The following is a 22,459-nucleotide window of genomic DNA, read 5'->3' on the forward strand; positions in this document are numbered from 1 at the left end:
GTATAAGCAGGTGGAGTGACAGGTTAAGGAAGAGGGAGAAGCAGGATCCCTACTGAGCAGAGAGCTCGATGTTGGGCTTGATCCCAGGACCTTTGGATCATGACCTGAACTGAAGGTAGATGCTTAACCCAGTTAGCCACCCAGGTACTTTCTGTTATCAACATTTTAATATATGTATGACTTAGTATACATACGTGGCACCTTTTTAATCTATGTAACATTTTCCCAAGATCCTGGAATCAAGTTCCACATCAGGCTCCCCACAGTGAGCCTGCATTTCCCTCTGCCTATGTCTGCTTCTTCTGTGTGTCTTTCATGAATAAACAAAATCTTTAAAAAAAAAGATTATATTTATTATTTTAGAAAGAGGGAGAGAGTGCATGCAAGCAGAGGAAGGAGCACAGAGGGTGGGTGCGGGAAAGAATCTCAAACAAACTGTGCTGAGCATGGAACTCAATGTGGGACTTGATCTCACAACCTATGAGATCATGAACTGAGCTAAAACCAAGAGTCGGATGCTTAACTGACTGAGCCACCCAGGTGATTCTATGTTTACCTTTTTATTTATATACTAACTATATATACTTTTCTTTTTTTTAAGATTTATTTATTTGAGAAAGAGAGAGCGAGTGGGAGGAGTGGCAGAGGGGGAGAATCTTCAAGTAGACTCCCTGCTGAGCAGGGAAGCTGAGGTGGGGGGGCCTCAGTCTCACAATACATGAGATCAATACTTGAGCAGAAACCAAGAGTCGTACACTTAACAGACTGAGCCACACAGGTGCTCCTATACTTTTCTTTTAATTGCCTGCCTATATAATCTTTTTCTTATTGAACTATAAATGCTTTTTTATTTTTATAAAATAATTTTTTTTAAGATTTTATTTTTAGGGCAGCCCTAGTGGCTTAGCGGTTTAGCGCCGCCTTCAGGCCAGGATGTGATCCTGGAGACCCGGGATTGAGTCCCACGTCAGGCTCCCAGCATGGAGCCTGCTTCTCCCTCTGCCTGTCCCTTTCTCCCTGTCTCTAATAAATAAATAAAAAATCTTAAAAAAAAAGATTTTACTTTTAAGTAATCTCTACACCTAACATGGGGTTCAAATTTACAACCCGGAGACCAAGAGTCACATGCTCCACCAACTGAGCCAGCCAGATACCCCTCTCTTTTTTAAAATGACTTTTTCTTTAATGGAAGTATAGTTGATACACATTATATTAGTTTCAGGTGTACAACATAGTGACTTAACAACTCTATATGTTATGTGGTGCTCACAAGTGTAGCTACCATCTGCAATATCATTGACCATATTTCCTATTCTGTACATTTCATCCCAATGACTTAATTCATTCCATAGCTGGAAGCCTGTATCTTCCACTCCCCTTCACCCATTCTGCCTATCCCCTCCTGCTCCTCCCCTCTGGCAACCATCAGTTTGTTCTCTATATTTACAGGTCTGATTCTATAAAAACTCTTTTACAACTAGAAAATTAGAACACTCCCTGTTATACTGTGTGGTAAATATTTTTCCCTATATTGTATTCTGACTTTATGGTGATGCTTTTCATCTATTTTTACCATACAGAAATATTTAATTTTAATAAAGTCAAATTCTTCTATTATGGCTTCTGATTGGATGTCATATGTAGAAAGATCTTTTCCTCTTAAGCATATACAAACACTCATGTGTGCTTTCTTCATGTAATTTTATGTTTACTTTTTTAAATGTTTAAATCTTTAATTTATCTGGAATTTATTTTGATATAAACAGTAATATATGGAATCAAATTCTCACCTAGCCTCCCAAATCACTAGGTTGCTAAAACTGTATGTGTTTGTATGTATGTTTTAAGATTGTATTTTTAAATAATCTCTACACCCAAAGTGGGGCTTGAACTCACAACCTAGAGATCAAGTGTCCCATGCTCTATGGACTGAGCCAGCCAGGCACCCCAAAATTGTTTTTAATATAACTTTTATTTTTCTAATTCAGAATAAACCTCTAAAGACTGCATCAAGTATTCTCTTAAGCTTTTCAACAAGAGATTTCTGATAGCATCAAGAACCTCTGATAACAGAAGATTCCTATGGGATGCCAGGTTTGAGCATCTACCTTTGGCTCAGGTTGTGATCCTGAGGTCCTGGGATCGAGTCCCGCATCAGGCTCCCTGTAGGAAGCCTGCTTCTCCTTCTGCCTCTCTCTGTGTCTCTCATGAATAAATAAATAAAATCTTTAAAAAATATATTCCTATGAACATCAACATATTATTATTTGTGCTTTTTGTCTATGTGTGCTTTTAATTAGAACTTTAAGATAGCAAAATCTAACTAGTAATGATTTTATTCCATATAGGCACAAGAACTCCCAAAGCACCAAATTAGCTAATTCACAAAAATGTATAAGCAAGTCTACATAACATTTTTGAGTCTTTTCTATACATGGCACATGGTTTACAATGTGTAAACCTCACATTGTATGTTGAGGTTTCTATACAGCATTTAACTGAAAATTATGCCTTAATAAATTCTATACATCATTTACTCAAATAACTGAGAACTGTACTTGTATCTCATATTTAGGTTCTGTATTTATTCTGATAAGACTATTTGTTTTTCTGACAAAAACTTTAGTGGAGTCAAGATGCAGAACATTCGATAATTCAATATTAATAAACCATGAACATGCTATAATAAATAAAAACTTAGATGCCAAGAGTAGAATAATTATTATAAAAGACTCAAATGTGCAACTCCTGAGGCCAGGAAAGTCTTCTGCACAAGAGAATAGCTTGGCTAAGGTCAGCAGCTTCTTAGTTGGATCTTAATAGCGGCACCTGGGTAGCTCAGTCGGTTGAGCATCCAACTCTTGATCTCAGCTCGGGTCTTGAATTCAGGGTCCTGAGTTTGAGCCCCACATGGGGCTCCATGCTGGGCATGAAGCCTACTTTTAGATGGACCTCAATAATTCCCGTCTTCTGGTATTCATGTCTTTGTATAATTCCCTTCCCTTGAGTATGGATTAGATTTACGGATTCACTTCTAGTGAATAAAAAAATGACAAATAATGAAATGTCACTTCTGAAATTAGAATACAGAACACTGCAGCCTTTGTCATGATGCTTTCCCAGTTGCTCACCCTGTGGAAAGCCAGGTGCCATGTTCTGAACTGCCTTATGGAGAGGCATGGAACTGAAGGAGCCCTCTGGCTACAGTTAGTGAGAAACTGAGGACCTGAGTCGAACAACTCGTGAGGAACTCAATCCTGCCAACAACCATGTGAGTAACCTTGAAAGCAGATCCTTCTGAGTTGGGCCTGGGGATGAGACTGCAGCCCCCGCTGATACCCTGACTGCAACCTCATGAGAAACTCTAAGCCAGTCACTCAGCTAAGCCATGCCCAGATTCCTGATCCATAGATACTGACAGATAATAAATGTTCATTGTTAAACCAGTGAATTTTGGGGTGATGTGTTGTGCAGCAATAGATACCTCTATTTTTAGGAAAGTTTGTAATAAAAGAATCATATATTTTTAAAGGCTGAGTTTGAGTTTCTAAAAGAGATTTAATTATCTAAATAAATCATCTCTTAAGAGTGCTGTTTATATCTGAAACTGGTCAACAATAAATACTATTTCAGGGGCTCAGCTGGTTAAGTGGCTGACTCTTGATTTTGGCTCAGGTTGTGATTTTAAGGTTGTGAGATTGAGCCCCACATTGGGCTCTGTGCTGGGCATGGTGCATGCTTAAGATCCTCTCTTCCTCTCTCCTTCTGCCCCTTCCCTACCTCTTTCTCTCTCCCACGCAAAAACCAAAAACAATATTATTATATTCAAAAAAGTATTTGAGAGCCTATTATGAGTATTTAATAATGAGCTAAAATAAATATTAGGAAATAAATGTTTCTCTTAAAAAACTATTCAGTTGGGAAAAGAACATACAAGAAACAGAGAATTAGATGATGTAAAGTACAATATAGTGCAACATGTAATAAATGCCTGAAGTACCAATCGATTTTGAAAAGAGATATATTTTTTAAAGGTTTTATTTATTTATTCATGAGACAGAGAGAGAGGCACAGAGACACAGGCAGAGGGAGAAGCAGGCTCATGCAGGGAGCCCAACACGGGACTCGATCCCGGGTCTCCAGGATCAGGCCCCGGGTTGAAGGCAGCACTAAATCACTGAGCCACCGGGGCTGCCCTTGAAAAGAGATATTGATAAAGCCTATGGCACCTAGAAATATCCTTATCAGGGGCTCATATCTAAACTGGATTCAGAAAAAGGGGCAGACTTAGCAAGGCAGTGAGGGAAAAAGCATTCTTTGGGGAAAGTGACAGAAAAGCACATATTAAAAACATCACGCCATGGGAGTGCCTGGCTGGCTCAGTCAGTAGGGCATGCAACTTGATCTCATGGTTGTGAGTTCCAGCCCCACTTTGGGTATAGAGGTTACCTAAAAATAAAATCTTAAAAAAAAGAAAGAACCATTATGCCATAGGTACAGCTCATAAGAAGGCTTGTTTATACATAGGTTTATACACAAGATTTATGCTACAGAGGTGCCTGGGTGGCTCAGTGGTTAAGCAGCAGACTGGATTTTGGCTTGGGGCATGATCCCAGGGTCCTAGAATAAAACTCCTGCCTCGGGCTCACACTCAGTGGGGAGTCTGCTTGAGGATTCTCTCTTTTCCTCTCTCTGTGCCACTCCCCCATACTTGTGAGTGAGTGTGCGCACATCCCCTCTCTCTAAAATAAATCAGACTTTAAAAAAAAAGAAAGAGAAGGCAGAGATGATGCCATTTATTTTTAAAAATGGTAACGTTGGGATCCCTGGGTGGCGCAGCGGTTTGGCGCCTGCCTTTGGCCCAGGGTGCGATCCTGGAGACCCGGGATCGAGTCCCACGTCCGGCTCCCGGTGCATGGAGCCTGCTTCTCCCTCTGCCTGAGTCTCTGCCTCTCTCTCTTTCTGTGACTATCATAAAATTAAAAAAAATAAATAAAAAACTTAAAAAAATGGTAATGTTGTAGAATGGTGGGAAATATGGTTGGTAAAGTGGATCAGATAGAAAATTATAAATAGTGTGTTGATAAGTTTGGCTGTTTATGAAAGATCATAAGGGATCTTTACTTTTTAAGTAGACAAGTATGAAATCGATGCTTTAAGAAGATAACACAGGCACAGAGAGGAAACAATAGAGTTTGAATAAATCATATTGTGAAGTATACAGAGAGAGGAAAGAATTTCAAAAAAGAATGCATAAGACTGGAATGAGACATTCCAGACAAATAGAAATCAAAAAACAAAAACCTGTAGCTACATTAGGCCAAAACTGGATGAAAAGGTTTGGCAGTAGTTAGTTAGTTTATCCCAAGTGAGCATTAGGAAAAGAGAAGCTGGGTAAACTCTGGGCAAAATTAAAATGCTTCAACAGTGATCTCCCTATATAGTACGTAAATGTAAAGATAAAATAAATTATCTTTTTAAAAGTTAGACAATACCACCTTCCAAACATCTATTTTCCTTAGTCATCATCATACAAACTATTTTGGATAATTAAAGTGATAGTATATATTCCTGCTTGTGTTGTGCTTTATAGTATCTTCTTACCCATGTTTTGCCTTCCACCTGTACGTCTTCCCATCTTATTTTATTAAATCTTCCAGCACTTCCTACATATCCTAGGTTGTCATGTTCCTTTCTTAATGCCAAAGCCCTCCAACAGACCATATCCATGTTTGGCCCTGCTCTAATACTCTAGTAACAGAAATATTCAAGTTAAAATTTACTCCTCCTCTAATCTTTACCAACCAAAATTCCCATTCCCTTATGGTCTGTAAGCTAGATGCTAGGAAGGCAATTAATAGTTTGTCTTACAAACTACTAGCATTTGCTTATTAATTCAAAAGCATCTCTGGTTCCTTCAGAGAGCTGAAGTAATCTCACAAGGAGAAAATCCAAATAGCTTAGAAAATTAAACAATTTGTTCTGGCAGGGTTGGCTCTGAATAAAGTTTACTTCTGGCAAGGCAGTCTTTAGAATCTCTTTTCTTTCCTCATTCTTGCTTACTTCTCTCCCACCTTCCATTTTTACTTTCAGACTGCTCCTAGTAGTTGGGTCCCTCTAACCCAGGACTTCTAAACCTTGTCAGCTATCCCAGCTCTATATTATACGAAGACATACTGATTATTTTCTCTCCAAGAAAAATACCATGTTAACATTTTCATAGTAGAATACACTTATGCAGCCACAGCCACATTCACCGCATTGTTGACACCTCCAAATAGCTTGCCCACAGTATGTGCTCAGTCAATATTTGCTAGATGAGAGAAATAAAAGAAAGAAAAAGACAAGTAGTGGGAATTTCAAATACTATAACAAAAACACTTTTGAGTGGTAAAGGAGGTGGAGGGACATACTTTGGAGTATATAAACCTTTCAGGGAGAAGGTTAGGTAAATGGCATCAATCTACAGTATAGACAGCAGGGCCAGAATGAAGTTAGAAGCTATAGAGTAGCAGTGTAGTTTGAGTTAACACTGTCCAAGAGAAATATAATGCAAGCCACAAATATAAGCCCATACTTTAAATTTTCTAGTGGCCACATTGAAAAAAGTAAAAATAGGTGAAATTAACTTAAATAATTTACTTAGCCCAGTATATTAAAAATATTACCATTTCAATAGTATAAAACTCAATAATACTTTACATTCTTTTTTTTTTGCATTAAGTCTTTGAAATTCAGTGTATATTTTATATTTATAGAACATCTTAATTAACACTGGCAAAATTTTAAGTGCTCAATAGCCACATGTGGCTAGTGGTTACTGTACTGGGCAGTGCTGCTTTAGGTGATTATGGTCATGATCTGAGAATAAAGAAAGTAGGGCAGACAGTAGTTAGATATGGAAGAGATAGATAGGAAACCGGGCTCAGAAATATACGTTCTTATCTCTTAAACTATATATATTAAACATTCAAATATCTGCTGATATTTGACTACATTTGAGCTACTATTACAATTTCCTAATTGGTCTCAATCAGGCCATCTTAAAAACTACACTGAACATGTTTTTTTACCCCAGTTAAGAAACTAAGATAGATCAAATGGCTTAGTATAGTAAACCCAAACTCCTCACCCTGTCTCCCAAGACTCCTCAGTTTAGCTGTAACACACCTAATCCAATCTCTATTCCGATAACTATCCAATATGCAGACTTGCCAACTACAGTCAAATTGTACTCATTCACCATTCCTCCAAATATGCCTTATATATTATCACCTCTAGCTTGAGCTTAAAAGTTTCCATCTAGCCCTGTAACATTCTTTTTCTTCTTTACAAGAGTTTAGATTCTAACTATATTTAAAACCCAATACAAATCATATGTTCTCTATTAAACCTTTTCCTACTTCCAACTCACCTCTCATACCCATTGCTACCAAATTTCTCAAAAGTTATCTGCACTTGAGGTCTCCACTTACTCACCTCTTAGATGCTCTTCCACTCACCACTCTATTTTCATTCCATCACTGTACTGACACTGTTTCTGTAAAGATCATAATAGCCTGCATGTTGCCAAGTCACATGGACAGTACTCTTCATTATTCTATACCCTCTCTTCTTCTAACATTCCTTCTCTTGGCTTCACTGTGCCACCCTCTCCTGGCTGTTCGCCTATCTTACTGGCTAGTTCTTCTCTTTCTTCTCTCTCCTCTCCTCTATCCTATGCATTTCAGCAGGGGCCTGTTGCCCCAGAAGGACAGAAACTGATTCCCTGGGGGAGACGCCAAAAATATTTTAGCCAATATAATGGTTTGTGATCTCCAAAGGGCACAGTACACGAAGAAACATATAGTATGCCTGTGATATTAAAATTTCTTGGAGTGGGTGATTAGGACAGAAATATCTACGTAGGCTCCTTTAAGGGGTAGTAATTAAAAAAAGACTAAGAAACACTGCTCTACCCCATCTCTCTACGCTGGGAAGTTTTATGGTATAACCTTGACCTCTTCTATTCTCTCTTTATGCTGTCTATCTTAATGTTCTCATCAATTTCCATAGATTTAAATCCAATTTTTATACTAATGACTCCTAAATTCTTATCTTGAATATCAGTCCTCTGGAACTCATGGACCCTCCTTGCAAAATCTTCCAGGTATTTTCTTCTCTTAGTGTTCCCTTCACCTTCTTGCCTAAATGAAACTTGGCTCTGCCTTGATGACACTGCAGCCTTCTCAAGTAATAGATCTCTTTCATGCCTCTTTACTAGTGAGTCTGGAGGTGGAGCAGATACCTGCTTACTCCTTATTGTCCTATTGTCATTCTCTCGCCTTCTCCCTAAAACTCCTCAGTTTTAAAACTCATGCTGTTGAATAATACTACTCATCATCCACCTACCTGGTTGCAGTCCTTCACCAACTTCCAGGTCAATTCCTCTTATTCCTAGCTCACTCTCTCTCTCAAACACAAATCCTGACATAATTTTTTAGTGTTTTCAATATTAAAAGAGATGATCCATCCAATAACCTAGACTTTCTGTTCCTTAACCTCTTCAACAAAAATCTTATAATCTACCTTACCTCAGAAACTTATTCCCCAGGGTCATACAGCTTTGTCATTATCAGGCTCCAAAAATTCTTAAGCTCCATCAGGACTCCTATAATCCTTTAACTCATCACATTTTTTTCCCCAAGACATTTATATCTTCATTTCCTCTTTATGCAACTCAAATCCTTGGCTCATTACAATCACTCTCGACACACATCTTCAATTCCTTAGACTCTTTCTTCAACATATTCACTTGGTAAAAAACGAACTCTGTTTAAATCCTGCTCCTCCACCAAGAAGGCCTATACTCATGCAGCTAAATGTGACTAGAGAAATTATACCACCATGCTGGCTGCTCTCACTAACTTCAGAGGTAATGCCCAGGAATATATCACACTCTCATTCACTCTCTTACTCTTCTATAGGCAACTATTTTATGCCTTCCCTCTCATCTGCAACAACTCTTTCTTCATCCCTCGCTCTCAGCTGATGACCTGGTTCCCTATTTCACTGAGAAAATAAAAGCATTCAAAAGGGCTTCTACAAGCTACCACAACCACATCTACCTACCTACCTGCATCTGTTTTTGATACATTCTGTCTCACCATTAATTGCTATTAATGAACTATCTGTACTGAGACTGTTCTTTTTTTAATTTAATTTAATTTATTTATTCCTGAGAGACACAGAGAGAAGCAGAGACATAGTGGGAGAAATAGGCTCCTCACAGGGAGCCTGATGTGGGACTCATTCCCAGGCCCCGGGATCATGCTCTGAGCCAAAGGCAGATGCTCAACTACTGAGCCACCCAGGCGTCCCTATCTGAGACTATTCTGTTTGTCAAAAGTATTCTTTTCAATTCCTTTCCTCCAGTTTTCTTTTCTTAAGCAGCTTTATTGAGATACAATTCAAATAATATACAATAAACCAATTTAAAATATACAATTCAATATTTTGAAAGTATATTAACAGGACTGTGAAATCATCATGATCCAATTTTAGAACATTTTTCCCCACCAAAAGAAATTCTGTACCCATGAGCAGTCAATCCCTATTTACTTCCTTACCTTTCCCACCAGTCCCAAGCAACCCACTAATCTACTTTCTGTCCCTATAAATTTGTTTATTCTGGACATTTCATATGAATGCAATCGTATAATATGTGGTCTTTCATGATATGGCTTCTTCAACTTAGCATAATGTCTAAGTTTTATCTACTTTCCAGTGTGTATCAGTACACTCTTTTTTGTGGCTAATATTTCATTGTATGGATATATCACATTTTGTTTATCCACTCATCAGTGGATGGACATTTGAGTTTCTTCCATTTTTTTGGTTATTATGAGTAATGGTGTCTGTCATGAACCTTCCTGTACAAGTTTTTGTATGGTTGTGTGTTTTTACTTCTCTTGGGTAAAATTATAGGTCATATGGTAGTTCTGTTAAACTTTAAAAAAAAAATTTAAGATTATTTATTTATTCACAAGAGACACACACATACACACAGAGGCAGAGACACAGGCAGAGGGAGAAGCAGGTTCCATGTGGGGAGCCTGATGTAGGACTCTATCCCTGGTCTCTCCAGGATCACACCCTGGGCTAAAAGGCGGCGCTAAACCACTGAGCTACTGGGGCTGCCCTATGTTAAACTTTTTAAGGAACTGAGAAACTGTTTTTTGTCAGCAATATTACATTGCTATTGGCTATGTATAAAGGTTTCCAATTTTTCCTTGTACCCTCCCTGTCTGGTTTCCTCCCACGCACTTGTTGAGGTTACCAGTGACCTCCTTATGGTTCAATCAACAGTCAATTTTTAGTCTTCACACTGCTTAAGCTATTAGCAGCATGTGGTTCAGTTAATCTTTTACTCTTCATTGAAACTTCATTTGGATTCTAGGAAATAAGTCTCCTGTTTTTCTTCAACCTGGCTTGAACACACCTGTTCTTCCTTCTTCTGCAATTTCTAATCAGTGGCATGTCCCAGAGTTAGTACACTGATCTCTCCCCTTCTCTATCTACATTCAATCTCATTGTGATTTCACTTAGTCTACCATTTATATATGTTGTCTGCTTCCAAATGCATATTTATAGGCTAGATCTGCACCACCCAATACATTAGCCAGTAGCAACATATGGTTATATAATTTCCGTTAATTAAAATTTAATATTCAGGTTCTCAGCACATCAGCTATATGTTAAGAGCTCAAGAGCTATGTGTGGTTAGTAGTACCAAACTAGATAGTACAGATATTGAAGATTTCTATTATCACAGAAATTTCTATTATACAGCAGTGATCTAGACCCCTCCTCTAAACCTTACATTTATACATCTGACTGCCATCCTGAAATTTCCACTTGGATGTCAATAAACATCCCCAAACCCAAATCCTGTTATTCCTCCCTAAACATGTTCCTTCCATTTTTCTTGTGTCAGCTGATGTTAACTCCATCCTTTCAGTTGTACTAAGCCAAAAACCATGCAGTGAACCATTCTCACTCTCCATTCAACTGATTAGCAAGTCCTGTCAGCTTTATATCCAGAATCTGACCACATTTTACAATCGCCGCTTCTACTACCTTGTTGGAAGCCACCACCATCTTTCACTGATTGCAATAGGACTTTTTGTTGTAATAGCTTCCTGATATCCCTGCTTGTCTCTTCCTTCCTAGGTTCTAGTTTCAGCCAGAGAATCCTTGTTACTCTCAAAGTCAAATCATATCAGTCCTCTGGTCAAAAACCTCTAATGGCTTCCAAGCTCACTCAGGGCAAATGCCAGAAGCTGCTATAATAGCCTACAGGGTCCTATATGACCTGGCCCCATTACCTCTCAAATGTCATCTCCCTTGTACATACCCTCCTTGGAAGTCATACTGGTTATTCATCAAAAGCACCAAGCATATTTCAGCCTTCCCCATGAAATAGAATTCCCAATTATGTTCCCAATTATGAAACATAATTTAGAAATCATAAAGTTTAACAATCACTAAGCTAGACTAAAAGAGATATAAATAGAAATTCTATTTCCAGACATATGGGTATTCAAAGTAATCTACTCTTAACTCTGAGATTTCCCTAGCCAGTGAATAGGATTAAATGATAGTAATTACATAAAGAAAAGGGTCTTCCAAAAGCTACAATCTCCAACTTCACTAGGCCTGTACTTCACCAAAAGTCGGTTAGCTTGTAGTCTGGAATGGTGTAGACAAGCTAATCAGCTGATAATAATAATTTTTCTTTTTTACAAAATTTTTCTTAAACAATTACTAAAAAAAACTAAGATTATGGATTGATTACCTATGTGGTAACAATATAAATATATAAATTCCTCTTTGCTAAATTGTAAAAGACCTCAGTGTAATACACAGTTCCCCTGCTCTGTAAACAAGTTCTACTGAAAGCAGCTGGTCTGTAAACTGTCTATCACTGGTCTGTTTTGAAATAAGAAGCTTGCATAAGAATGCAACTTAATACACTGCTTCCTTCATCAAGAAAATTTTGCTATGAAAAATTTCAGATAAACTAAACAGTGTGCTTGTGTAAATGTTTTACATTTTGGCACAAACCCCTGGATCACTGCAGATTGGTAACTAATGTTTCACAGACTGGTGTAGGTGCACGAGTCATACTTTGGATAGTGATAATCTAAATCTAAATCTAGGTTTTTAATTCAAGTCTATATTCAACTCAATATTTTTTTAACACTTTCTACATGCAATGTCAGACTTCCTGTACCATTTCCCATTCTGTAATTTATTAGGAATTAATATGTATCTTGTTCTTTTCTGGAAGTTATCAGCCTCCTTATTTATACTATAGAATTTTAACACTGGTTAGAAAAAACCTTCAGAAAGGTTTAACACTCAAGAACAATAACATATTAATATAAATTTTTAATTAAGAGATTCAAAATTATGATTTTAAAGTAGATTATTTAATAGCACTTCAGAAAGATGCAATTTGGTAATATATTAGTTTTGGAGACTTTATTTTGAAAGAGATAAAATCATCCACTTTTCAACACTGACCTAAATATTCCATCAGTTGTTCAGCAGTTATGATTTCCATCATCGGTGGAAGTTTCACCTGAAAAACAAAGTATTTTTTCTATAAAATCAAATGTTTTAAGTGATTAAAGTGTTTCTTCAGTCAGAAACATATGTATGTGTACAAATGTATCTACTATATATATACATTAATATTTGTTATTAAAATCTTTATAACTAATCTTTATCAAATATGACAAAGTCAATCTTATCACCCTAAAATTTATAGGGCGATATAAGATCTCACAGAGACACCGAGAAATCTGTTTTTAAAACCGAATGCTACACCTTTCATCACCCACTATGATTGTCACTAGGCACCTCCAGTAGTGTCTTACATGATAGACCAGTTGAAGGGCAGGAATAGGCACCAAACACGTGACAGGTCAACCATGGAGCAGTTTTACTAAGGACAGATTGGAACATAGCTCAATATCCCATTTCTTCAGTTTATCTTGGCCATTTTTATTGAATGACTATAATGCTACAGTATTAAAGTATCAATCAGGGATGCCTGGGTGGCTACCCTCACCCCAGGTCATGATCTCAGGGTTTTGGGGTTGAGCCCCAAGTCAGGTTCCCCACTTAGCAGGGAATCTGCTTCTCCCTCTCCCTCTGCCCCAACCCTTGCTCATGGTGTCACTCTTTCTCTCAAATAAATAAATAAAATATTTTTAAAAACCCATATTAATCATATGCTAAAGAATTTCACTTGCAAAGTTTTTTTTAAATTTTATTTATTTATTTGACAGAGAGCAGAGTGAGAGAGAGAGAGAGCACAAGCAGGGATGAAGGGAGAAGGGAGAGGGACATGCAGACTCCATGCTGAGCAGGGAGCCCAATGCAGGGCTTGATTCCAGGACCCTGAGAACATGACATGAGCTGAAGGCAGATGCTTAACTGACCTAGCTACCCAGGCACCCAGTAAAGTTTAAAAGTAGGCAGCATTAAACTATATTGTTGATAGCTGCATGCATGGTGATAAAATTATAAAGAAAAGTAAGGAAATGGATTCTATAAAAATCAGAATATGGTTAGCCCTAGGGATAAAGGAAGGAGTTATAGTTGGAAAGGAGGGCATATAAGAGCCTTCTGGGGAGCCCCTGAGTGTCTGACTCTTGGTTTTGGGTCAGGTCATCATCTCAGGGTCGTGGGATAGAGCCCCCCAAGTCAGGCTTGTGCTCAGTGTAGAGTCTGCCTGAACTTCTCTCTTCCTCTCTGCCTCCTATACTAGGCTCACTTGCTCTAGTTCTCTCAAATAAATAAATAAATATTTTTTAAAAAGTAAGAGCCTTCTGGGATGCTGGCAATGCTCTATTTCTTGACTTGCATGATAGTTCCACTGATGTTTATAATAACTTGTTAAACTATACATCTGTTTTATGCATCCTATGTGTTATGGTTCACAATAAAAAGGTTAAAAGTAGATACGATTACAGTCATATTTAAGTTTCTAAAGTTAATTCGGCAGCAACACATTAGTCTACATTAATGTTTCCAATGAATTGTCAGATGAGTTACATAGATGTTATAGCCAATCGTCATAAATATTTTAGCTGACTTATTCAAAAGCATACTCTGTGGTATATTCATAGGATAGAAGAAAAATAAGTGCTGTAGGACAGAAAATCAAACAAAGTAATTAAATATCAACGATAGGAGAACAGTAACATAATTAAAAATTTTTCAGGAGTTATTTTCTGGGAATCATTTTCCGGTCAACCAAGGAAATCATTTAAATTATCAATTTTTCCAACAGTTCCTCCAAGTGTTGAAGAAGGTGCTCTGGGTGTTTACGTTAGCAAATGTGGTAACAGCATGTCACAATTTTTTGTTTGTTTAATCAATGAATAAAATAAGTTCTAAAACATATCTCTGTAAAACAGATCTCTGTAAAACAGAAACAGTTTCATATCCTGAGAGCATACGTGACAATTGATGCTTACAATTTTGTCATCCAGCTGGATTCATTACTCAGGCAAAACCAAGAGATGCCATGGAGGTTTTTATTATTACTTGATTCTAAATCATTTTTTTCCTTGTGTCATGTTTTTCAAAAATTGTTAATAGAGTTTGGGGATTTTGTTTGTTTTGTTTTGTTTGTTTTAGCTGCTTTACGTTTACAGAAAATTGAACAGAAAGTTGAGAGTTCCCATATATGATATATTTTTAACCTGAAATTCATTGGTAAACTATGGTCCCTGCCTGTTTTTTTTTTTAGATATTTATTTTTTATTTATTTTTTTTAAGATTTTTAAAAATTTATTTATTCATAGAGACAGAGAGAGAGAGAGAGAGAGAGAGAGAGAGGCAGAGACACAGGCAGAGGTAGAAGCAGGCATCATACAGAGAGCCTGACATGGGACTCGATCCAGGGTCTCCAGGATCATGCCCTGGGCTACAGGTGGCGCTAAACCGCTGCGCCACGGGGGCTGCCCCCCTGCCTGTTTTTCTAAATAAAGTTTTATTTGAACAGTCACTCTCATTGTTTATATATAGCTTTGGCTGTTTTGCACAACAATAGCATAGCTGAATCTTTACAAGACAGATCACAGAGCCCACAAAGCCTAAGATATTTACTTACTATCTGGTCCTTTACAGGAATTGAGTTTGCTGACCCCTGTCTTAGATGATTTTAACTGTTCCTACAGAATATTTTATCACTACAGAATATTGTATCAAGCTGTTTCAGGAGTGCTCTTAAAGGTCTGATATTTAAAACAGAAGTTTATATTCACTGTTAATGTTTATATTCTGAATAATTGTCAGAACAATCTGAAAATCCCACTTACACCTAACAATGTTTCTTAAATAAGACCTATATATTTTTTTATTCCAGACAGGTTCAGTCAATATATTTACCAGAAAATTCCACAAACAGATAGCTTATCCTCTGCTTTGGTTAAAGTAGCAATTCTATATAATTGTCAAAATAAGAATTAACAGAATTGTCAATTGTGGCATTTTTGCCAAAAATAACAAACAAAGGCACTAACAACTATATGTACTTGGGAAATACATATTACAATCCTAGATTTCTACAAACATGATTTCAGGGTTTAGCCTGGAAATGTCCAAATAATAACAATTGCCTATATGCATTGCTTCAAACATTTGAAAAAGAAAATGACACCTCTATACTGATTAAGAAGTGGGCAACAAATATGCAAATATTTTAACTCACTTATTCACAAGCATACTCAGTGAAATATTCATTTCCTGAATCCTAGCCAATAACATATTCCGGATAGTCATTAAAATTAAGGACAAATAAACAATTGAGAAGGAACGCCTGCTTCTCACTAATACTGTGAAGCTGTCAACAGATCTTTTTTTTTTAAGCCACAAAATTATCTTTCTGAAAGCTTATCTTTTTCCATTCTTTTACCACCATTACCTCAAAAACAAGTGACAAAGGTTTTGTTAATGATTCTGACTTTCATTCCTCTGTCTCTTTAGGTTTTATAAAAGAAAAAAACAAGTTAGGGAATAGCTAGCTAAGAATATAGAATTAACAAGTGTGGTATTTTGTCTGAATCTCTAAATTTTAAATTTTACAATGAAAAAAACTCAAAGAATGACCTAAGTTCTCAGGTGGCCTTTTAGTAATAATCTAAAACATATTGTTCTTAAGTACATGAATAATGTATATAAAGGTAATTGGAAGGTACTCTTTTAAGTAGTTTAAATATTCTTCCTAAAATATGAGCAAAACCTCTCAGTATATACTAACACATAGCTCCAAATTAAGAGTTCAAATAGAGTCTAAGAAAATAAATTACGTCCTCTCCGAGACGTAAGATTTTACTGAATGAACTGGATTTCCTGAGCAAATTAATAACTTAAGCACAGCAAGAATAATCAAATTAACAAACAGAAATAGCTACTCCAACTCCAACTATTCAACTATAGGGTAAAAACCCATTAATTCAGCCAAATTATTCTGTAATTCTTAGTCATTTGAAGACTGAAGTGTATTTGAAAATAGACCCAAGCAAGATCAAAATTTTTAAAAATTTTATAAAATTAAAAATAAATAAAAATAATCAAATCTTCCATGTAAAGTATTAATAAAACCTTAAACAAAAATGTAAAATATCCCAAAAGTGATATGCCAAGATTTTGATACCTATGATGACATTCTGAAGGGGATAGAAAAATGCAGGGGACCAGTAAAACTAAAAAAAAAGCAGTTTATATAGGTGATGGTAAGTACAAAAATGACCAAAGAATATTATTAAATGTTTAACTGGAATACCAATAAAAAGTCAGAGATTCACATTTTGAATTATAACACCTCTGTAAGTTGGGAAGTTGAAAAGATAAAAATTGAGTATTTGCCAATCTCTGCTCTTTAGGAAAAGCAGAAAAAAATTTTAATATATTGAACTAATTGTCATTCAGTTTGCTATGACAATTAGCATAATCCACAATCCTATGAAGCTGATTTTACTACCTTCATTCAAAGAATTAACTAATGCACTGAGAAGTTAATTTGTCTAAAGTAGCAAAGCTGTGATGTGAACTGAGATCCGACTCCAAAGCCAATTACCTTCTCCATTATACCAGTATTTACATACTTTTACAGCAAAATACTTTTTTTCAACACAAATCTTATGTAAAACATCATCTGAAATATATTTTAAATAAAGATTTGACAGAACTTTGTGACCAATGAAAAGTGGAGGATAAGCCTGGGTGGCTCAGCAGGTTAAGTGTCCAACTCTTGATTTCGTCTCAGGTCATGATGTTATGCATGGATCAAGAGATAGAGTATGACAGGATCCTTGCTGAGTGAGGAACCTGCTGGAAGATTCTCTCTCTCCCTCCCCCTTTCTCAAATAAATCTTTAGAGAAGAGAGAGAAAGAAAGAAAGAAAAGGAGATAATGATACGCAAAGAATAAATAAGGTTGACTCTAAGAGTTAGGAGACTCTAAAAATTAAGATCTATAGAATCAATATAAATGAGAAATTTGATAAGGGAAGACAAGTTTGTAGAAGGAAATGATGTCTGCTTCAGAACTGTAAGGTTTAGTTTGATATTCCAACAAAGTTGCTGGAACTCAGGAGACAACCATTTTTAATTTGTACATGAATTATTTAATTCTTGTGTTGCAGTCTATTTTTGCATTACTTAAGGTAAAATGGCTCAAATACACGATAAAATTCCTTCTTAGTTCAAATTTCACTAATTAAAAAAATTTTTAAAGTAATTTCTACACCCAATATGGGGTTCAAACTCTTGACTCCAAGATCGAGTTACATGCTCTATGGACTGAGCCAGCCAGGTGTGGTACTCTTCTAATTTTGAATATACAGTAAATCATACAGCATTCATGATTTTTTAGTTGAAATTATAAATAAATTATTTTTTTAAATATTAGAAGTATTTTTAATAGTTTTTTAAATTAATTAATTAATTAATTAATTTATTTATTTTTTATTTATGATAGTCACAGAGAGACAGAGAGAGGCAGAGACACAGGCAGAGGGAGAAGCAGGCTCCACGCACCGGGAGCCCGACGTGGGATTCGATCCCGGGTCTCCAGGATCGCGCCCTGGGCCAAAGGCAGGCGCCAAACTTCTGCGCCACCCAGGGATCCCCTAAATATTAGAAGTATTAAGGGGAATCAAAGGGAAAAAATGTAGCTCTTTCAAAACAAAGACTAAAGGGCACCTGAGTCACTCAGTGGTTGAGCATCTGCCTTCCATTCAGGGTGTGATTCTGGAGTCCTGGGATCAAGTCCCACATCGGGCTCCCTGCAGGGAGTCTGCTTCAATTCTGCTTATGTCTCTGTCTCTCTCTCTCTTTGGGTTTCTCATGAATAAATAAATAAAATATTTAAAAAATAAATAATTAAAAGACTTTTATCCTTTAAAAAAGGATCCTTTCAACATGCCTTATTATAAACTATTACACATCATCTTCATATTCTATGTAACATTCGTTTATTATTTATCATTTATTATTAAGAATAATTCATTTATTAATAATTATTATACTTAAAAATAACAAAACTCAGATTGTTTAGTAAATCCTTCTGCATCTCATCAAGTCACAAAAAATTTTAAGACACAATCTTCAACTTAGAAAAGCCAATTTGAAACACATTCACCATCAATTTTTATCATAATTTAGACCCTAACCTCAGAGTAATACTAAGGCCTATCTAAAACTATTTAAAACCATCAGAAACTGCAGATATAGTCATACATACTAGATTTTCAAGAATGTCCTATTTTAGGGCAGCCCGGGTGGCTCAGTGGTTTAGCGCCCCCTTCAGCCCAGGGCCTGATCCGAGACCCAGGATGGAGTCTCGAGTCAGGCTCCCTGCATGGAACCTTGCTTCTCTCTCTGCCTGTGTCTCTGCCTCTCTCTCTCTCTGTGTGTGTGTCTCTCTCATGAATAAATAAATAAAATCTTTTTTTAAAAAAAGTCCTATTTTATATGCAATGCAAAGAGTTTCAGAGCAATGAAGAACGTTACAATGGACTTATATTTAAGCTCAGAAAGCTTAGCTGCTGAAAAACCCAAGTATAACTGACAATGAAATTTTTGCACTGTTGCTTGAGAAATAAATGTGAATAGGGTATGACAAGGGACCAACTTGAAGGCTACTGAAGTCATCCAGATGAGATGAAGGTGGCCTGAACCTCCTTCAGGTAGTGGTTGTGGTAGTAAAGATAGTAGTAGTGGTAGTAAAGATAGAATTTACTAATTAATGAAAATATCAAAGAAGGTATTTAATAAACTATGAAGGGAATGGCACACTCATTCACCCCAAAAGCTAAGAAAGTCTCTGACACTGGAAATGTCAGATAATTCAGAGGACATAGGATAAAGTATAGGGGGCTAAAAATGGAAGGAGTCTGAATAAAGAGCAACTGGTACCAGATCCCAAGGATTTGTTCTAAAGAGTCACGAAGGCTATTTCTGCTTCTCTGACTTTATCACTGGTTCGTTCAACCTGCTTAGCCCCAGATCTAGTGTCCATCAGGCTTGCTGGCATCTTGAATTTTAACTTCAAAACCACATACCCCAAGTAACAGCTCAAGTTCTGGAGTGGGTATTAATCTTAGGTTGGGCAAGTTATTTAAACTTTATACAAAAATAAATAAATAAATAAATAAACTTTATGCACCTCAGTTTTGTATATATGTAAAATAGGAGCAATATTTGCATAAGGATTTAATGATGTGATTGAGAAAATTAAGGAGAAATGCATATAATGCATATAAAATACTTAGCATCGTATCTGGACATAAAAATAACTGAATACTATTATTTTTCAAAGCTCTCTGATTACTGGTACGATCTTTGCTCAAATGTTCTTCACCTGGGACTCAACATAGACTAGGCTGGATGGGAAATAGGAAAGTTATCCACTGAAGGACTACTCAAAGCAAAGGGAAAGGAGAAAATGAACCCATTATTAATAGGACAACCTATTACAGATAGAACAAACCTATTACAGCCACCAGCAGTATTCATACCGTCATCAGCCTGCATCCATTTTACCTCACCAATCCTAATTCTTAAGAGAGATTGAAAATGAAAGACTTCTAAATGTTATTTGCATCTATCACGTACACAAAACACCAATGTGTAAAGTTATTATTCTCTTCTTATAAGATCTATATTAAAAGGGGGAGGGGACCGAGGAGATGCTAAAATGGAATCTTTGGCTCACCATCTCTTTTTCCACTTTTACAAGGAATAAACACACTTGGAAATCCTCAAAAGTGCCTAGTTTAAAAAAAGGGAAATATGAGAAAATTTGTGTGATTGCAATGTTCTTACAAGTGAGGAAGTTTAAAGAAAAAGAAAGTTGGGGCACCTGGGTGGCTCAGTTGGTTAAGTGTCTGCCTTCAGCTCAGGTCATGATCCCAGGATCCTGGGATCGAGCCCCACGTCGGACTCCCTACTTGGTGGGGAGCCTGCTTCTCCCTCTCTCTCTCTCTCTCTGCCGCTTCCCCTGCTTGTGCTTGCTCTCTCTCTGTCAAATAAACAAATAAAATCTTAAAAAAGAAAAGAAAGTAAGAAGCAAGGAGAGGTGTCTGAAAAGGGTATGAGAAAAGTTGTCAAGAAGGGACGGAGAATTAGAGCAAAAGCTCATTGTTGGCAAGAGGCTCATCTTCATGGTGCCTTATTCTATAAGTGATAATGAGAGAAAGGATGTCCATTTGAACTTCTTTGAATTTTCTGGAAATGGCCTTTGCTCATTTTGCTAGTGGATTGCTTATCTTTTCTTTCTAATCTGTAAGGGCTCTTTGTAAATGAAGAAATTAACCAATAGGCACATAATCTGGTAAAGAATTCCCTCAGTCTATAGTGTGCTTTGGTTTAGTTTCCAGTGGAGTTTTTTGGGGTGAAAAAAGGAGTATTTTTGTCCTTTTTAACCTTCAGCCTTTTCATTTTCTTTTAATTTTTATTTTTTAAAGAGAATACACATGTGGGGTGAGGGGTTGTGGTGCAATCTCTTTTCCTCCATAGCCCTTTTGGGTAGGAAATTCTCTTCTCTTCTTTCTTTGCTTAGTAGGGGTTGTGGTGCAGAGAAAAGGGGAGACAGAGAATTTTGAGCAGACTCTGTACTCAGCATGGAGCCCAACTCCAGGGTCAATCTCATGACTCCAAGATCATGACCTTAGCTGAAATCAAGAGTTGGACACTCAACCAATTGAGCCAATTGCCCTTCAGCTTTTTCATCATTTTTTATAGAATCAAATATGTCAATCCTTACTTTCTAGTTTCTAGGTTTAGAATGTCTGGAGAAATCAGGTTAATATAAAAAGAAAATCTTGCTTCAGAATCCTGGCATTCCTCTGTTGACTTGGAGTAGGAGATGGTCTAAGCAAAGAAAGAAAAGAATTTCCTACCCAAAAGGGCTATGGAGGAAAAGAGATGTGCTTCCAACATCTTAATTGAGAATAGTGCATTCATTCTTCTACCAAAATGCTACATGATTAGAAACATTATCATTGGTTATTACAAAACTTATGTGTCTTCTGTCATAATGTACAGAATAAGTTTATGTACTTTTTTTCAGCGTTTGAGCCTCACAACCTATAACAGTCTTTCTGTAAGAAAACGAAAGTATGACAAAGCAGGGATTCCTTCTATTATTAAAGTAATATGGGGTACTGGGTAGCTTAGTCTGTTGACTATCTGACTCTTGGTTTTGGCTCAAGTGGTAATCCCAGAGTCCTAGTATTGAGCCCTCTGCAGGGCTCCCTGTTCAGCAGAGTCTGCTTGGGATTCTCTCTCCTTCTGCCTTTGCCTCTCCCTCGGCTTGCACACACTTCCTAACATATGCATGCTCTCTCTCAAAATAAATAAAAAATCATTTTTAAAAAGTATTTTATTTTGAGAGAGCACATGAGGTAGAGCATGAGCAGGGGGAGAGGAGAGGGTCAGAGGGAGAAAGAAGCAGACTCCCTGCTGAGCAGGGAGCCTCATGGGAGGCTCAATCCCAGGACCCAGGGACTATGACCTGAGTTGAAGGCAGATGCTTAACCAACCAAGCCACCCGGACACCCCAAAATAATACTTTCATAACATAAAGATATTAAGGCAGAAACTTTTTAGAATGTTACATAATGCAATATTTAAGTTATACAAAGTAGAAAAATAATAGTATAATGAATTTCCAAGTACCCATCACTCAGCTTCAACATTCGTAACATAAAGTCAGTATCATCAGAAACCAAATTTTATATTTTATATATCTTTTGACTTGTTGATTTTCACAAACACATTTTTTTTTAAGATTTTATATATTCATCTTAGAGACAGAGAGCATGAGCAGAGGGAAAGGAACAAGCAGACCCCTCAACCAGCACAGAGCCTGACATGGGGCTTGATCCCACAACTTC

General features: G+C 36.8%; 1 protein-coding gene across 3 annotated transcripts in view; it reads right to left on the minus strand.

The window, feature by feature from the left end:
* The window catches only part of MINDY2 (MINDY lysine 48 deubiquitinase 2), a 76,447-nt gene that overhangs the window by 47,767 nt on the left and 6,221 nt on the right, over positions 1 to 22,459 (minus strand). For all 3 annotated transcript variants that reach the window (XM_055319976.1, XM_055319977.1, XM_055319978.1), the window contains exon 2: positions 12,568 to 12,625. In XM_055319976.1, coding sequence (XP_055175951.1) covers positions 12,568 to 12,625 — 58 coding nt within the window. The remainder of the gene's footprint in view (positions 1 to 12,567; positions 12,626 to 22,459) is intronic.

This window comes from Nyctereutes procyonoides, unplaced genomic scaffold (genome assembly GCF_905146905.1).
Source record: "Nyctereutes procyonoides isolate TBG_1078 unplaced genomic scaffold, NYPRO_anot_genome, whole genome shotgun sequence".
NCBI lineage: Eukaryota > Metazoa > Chordata > Mammalia > Carnivora > Canidae > Nyctereutes > Nyctereutes procyonoides.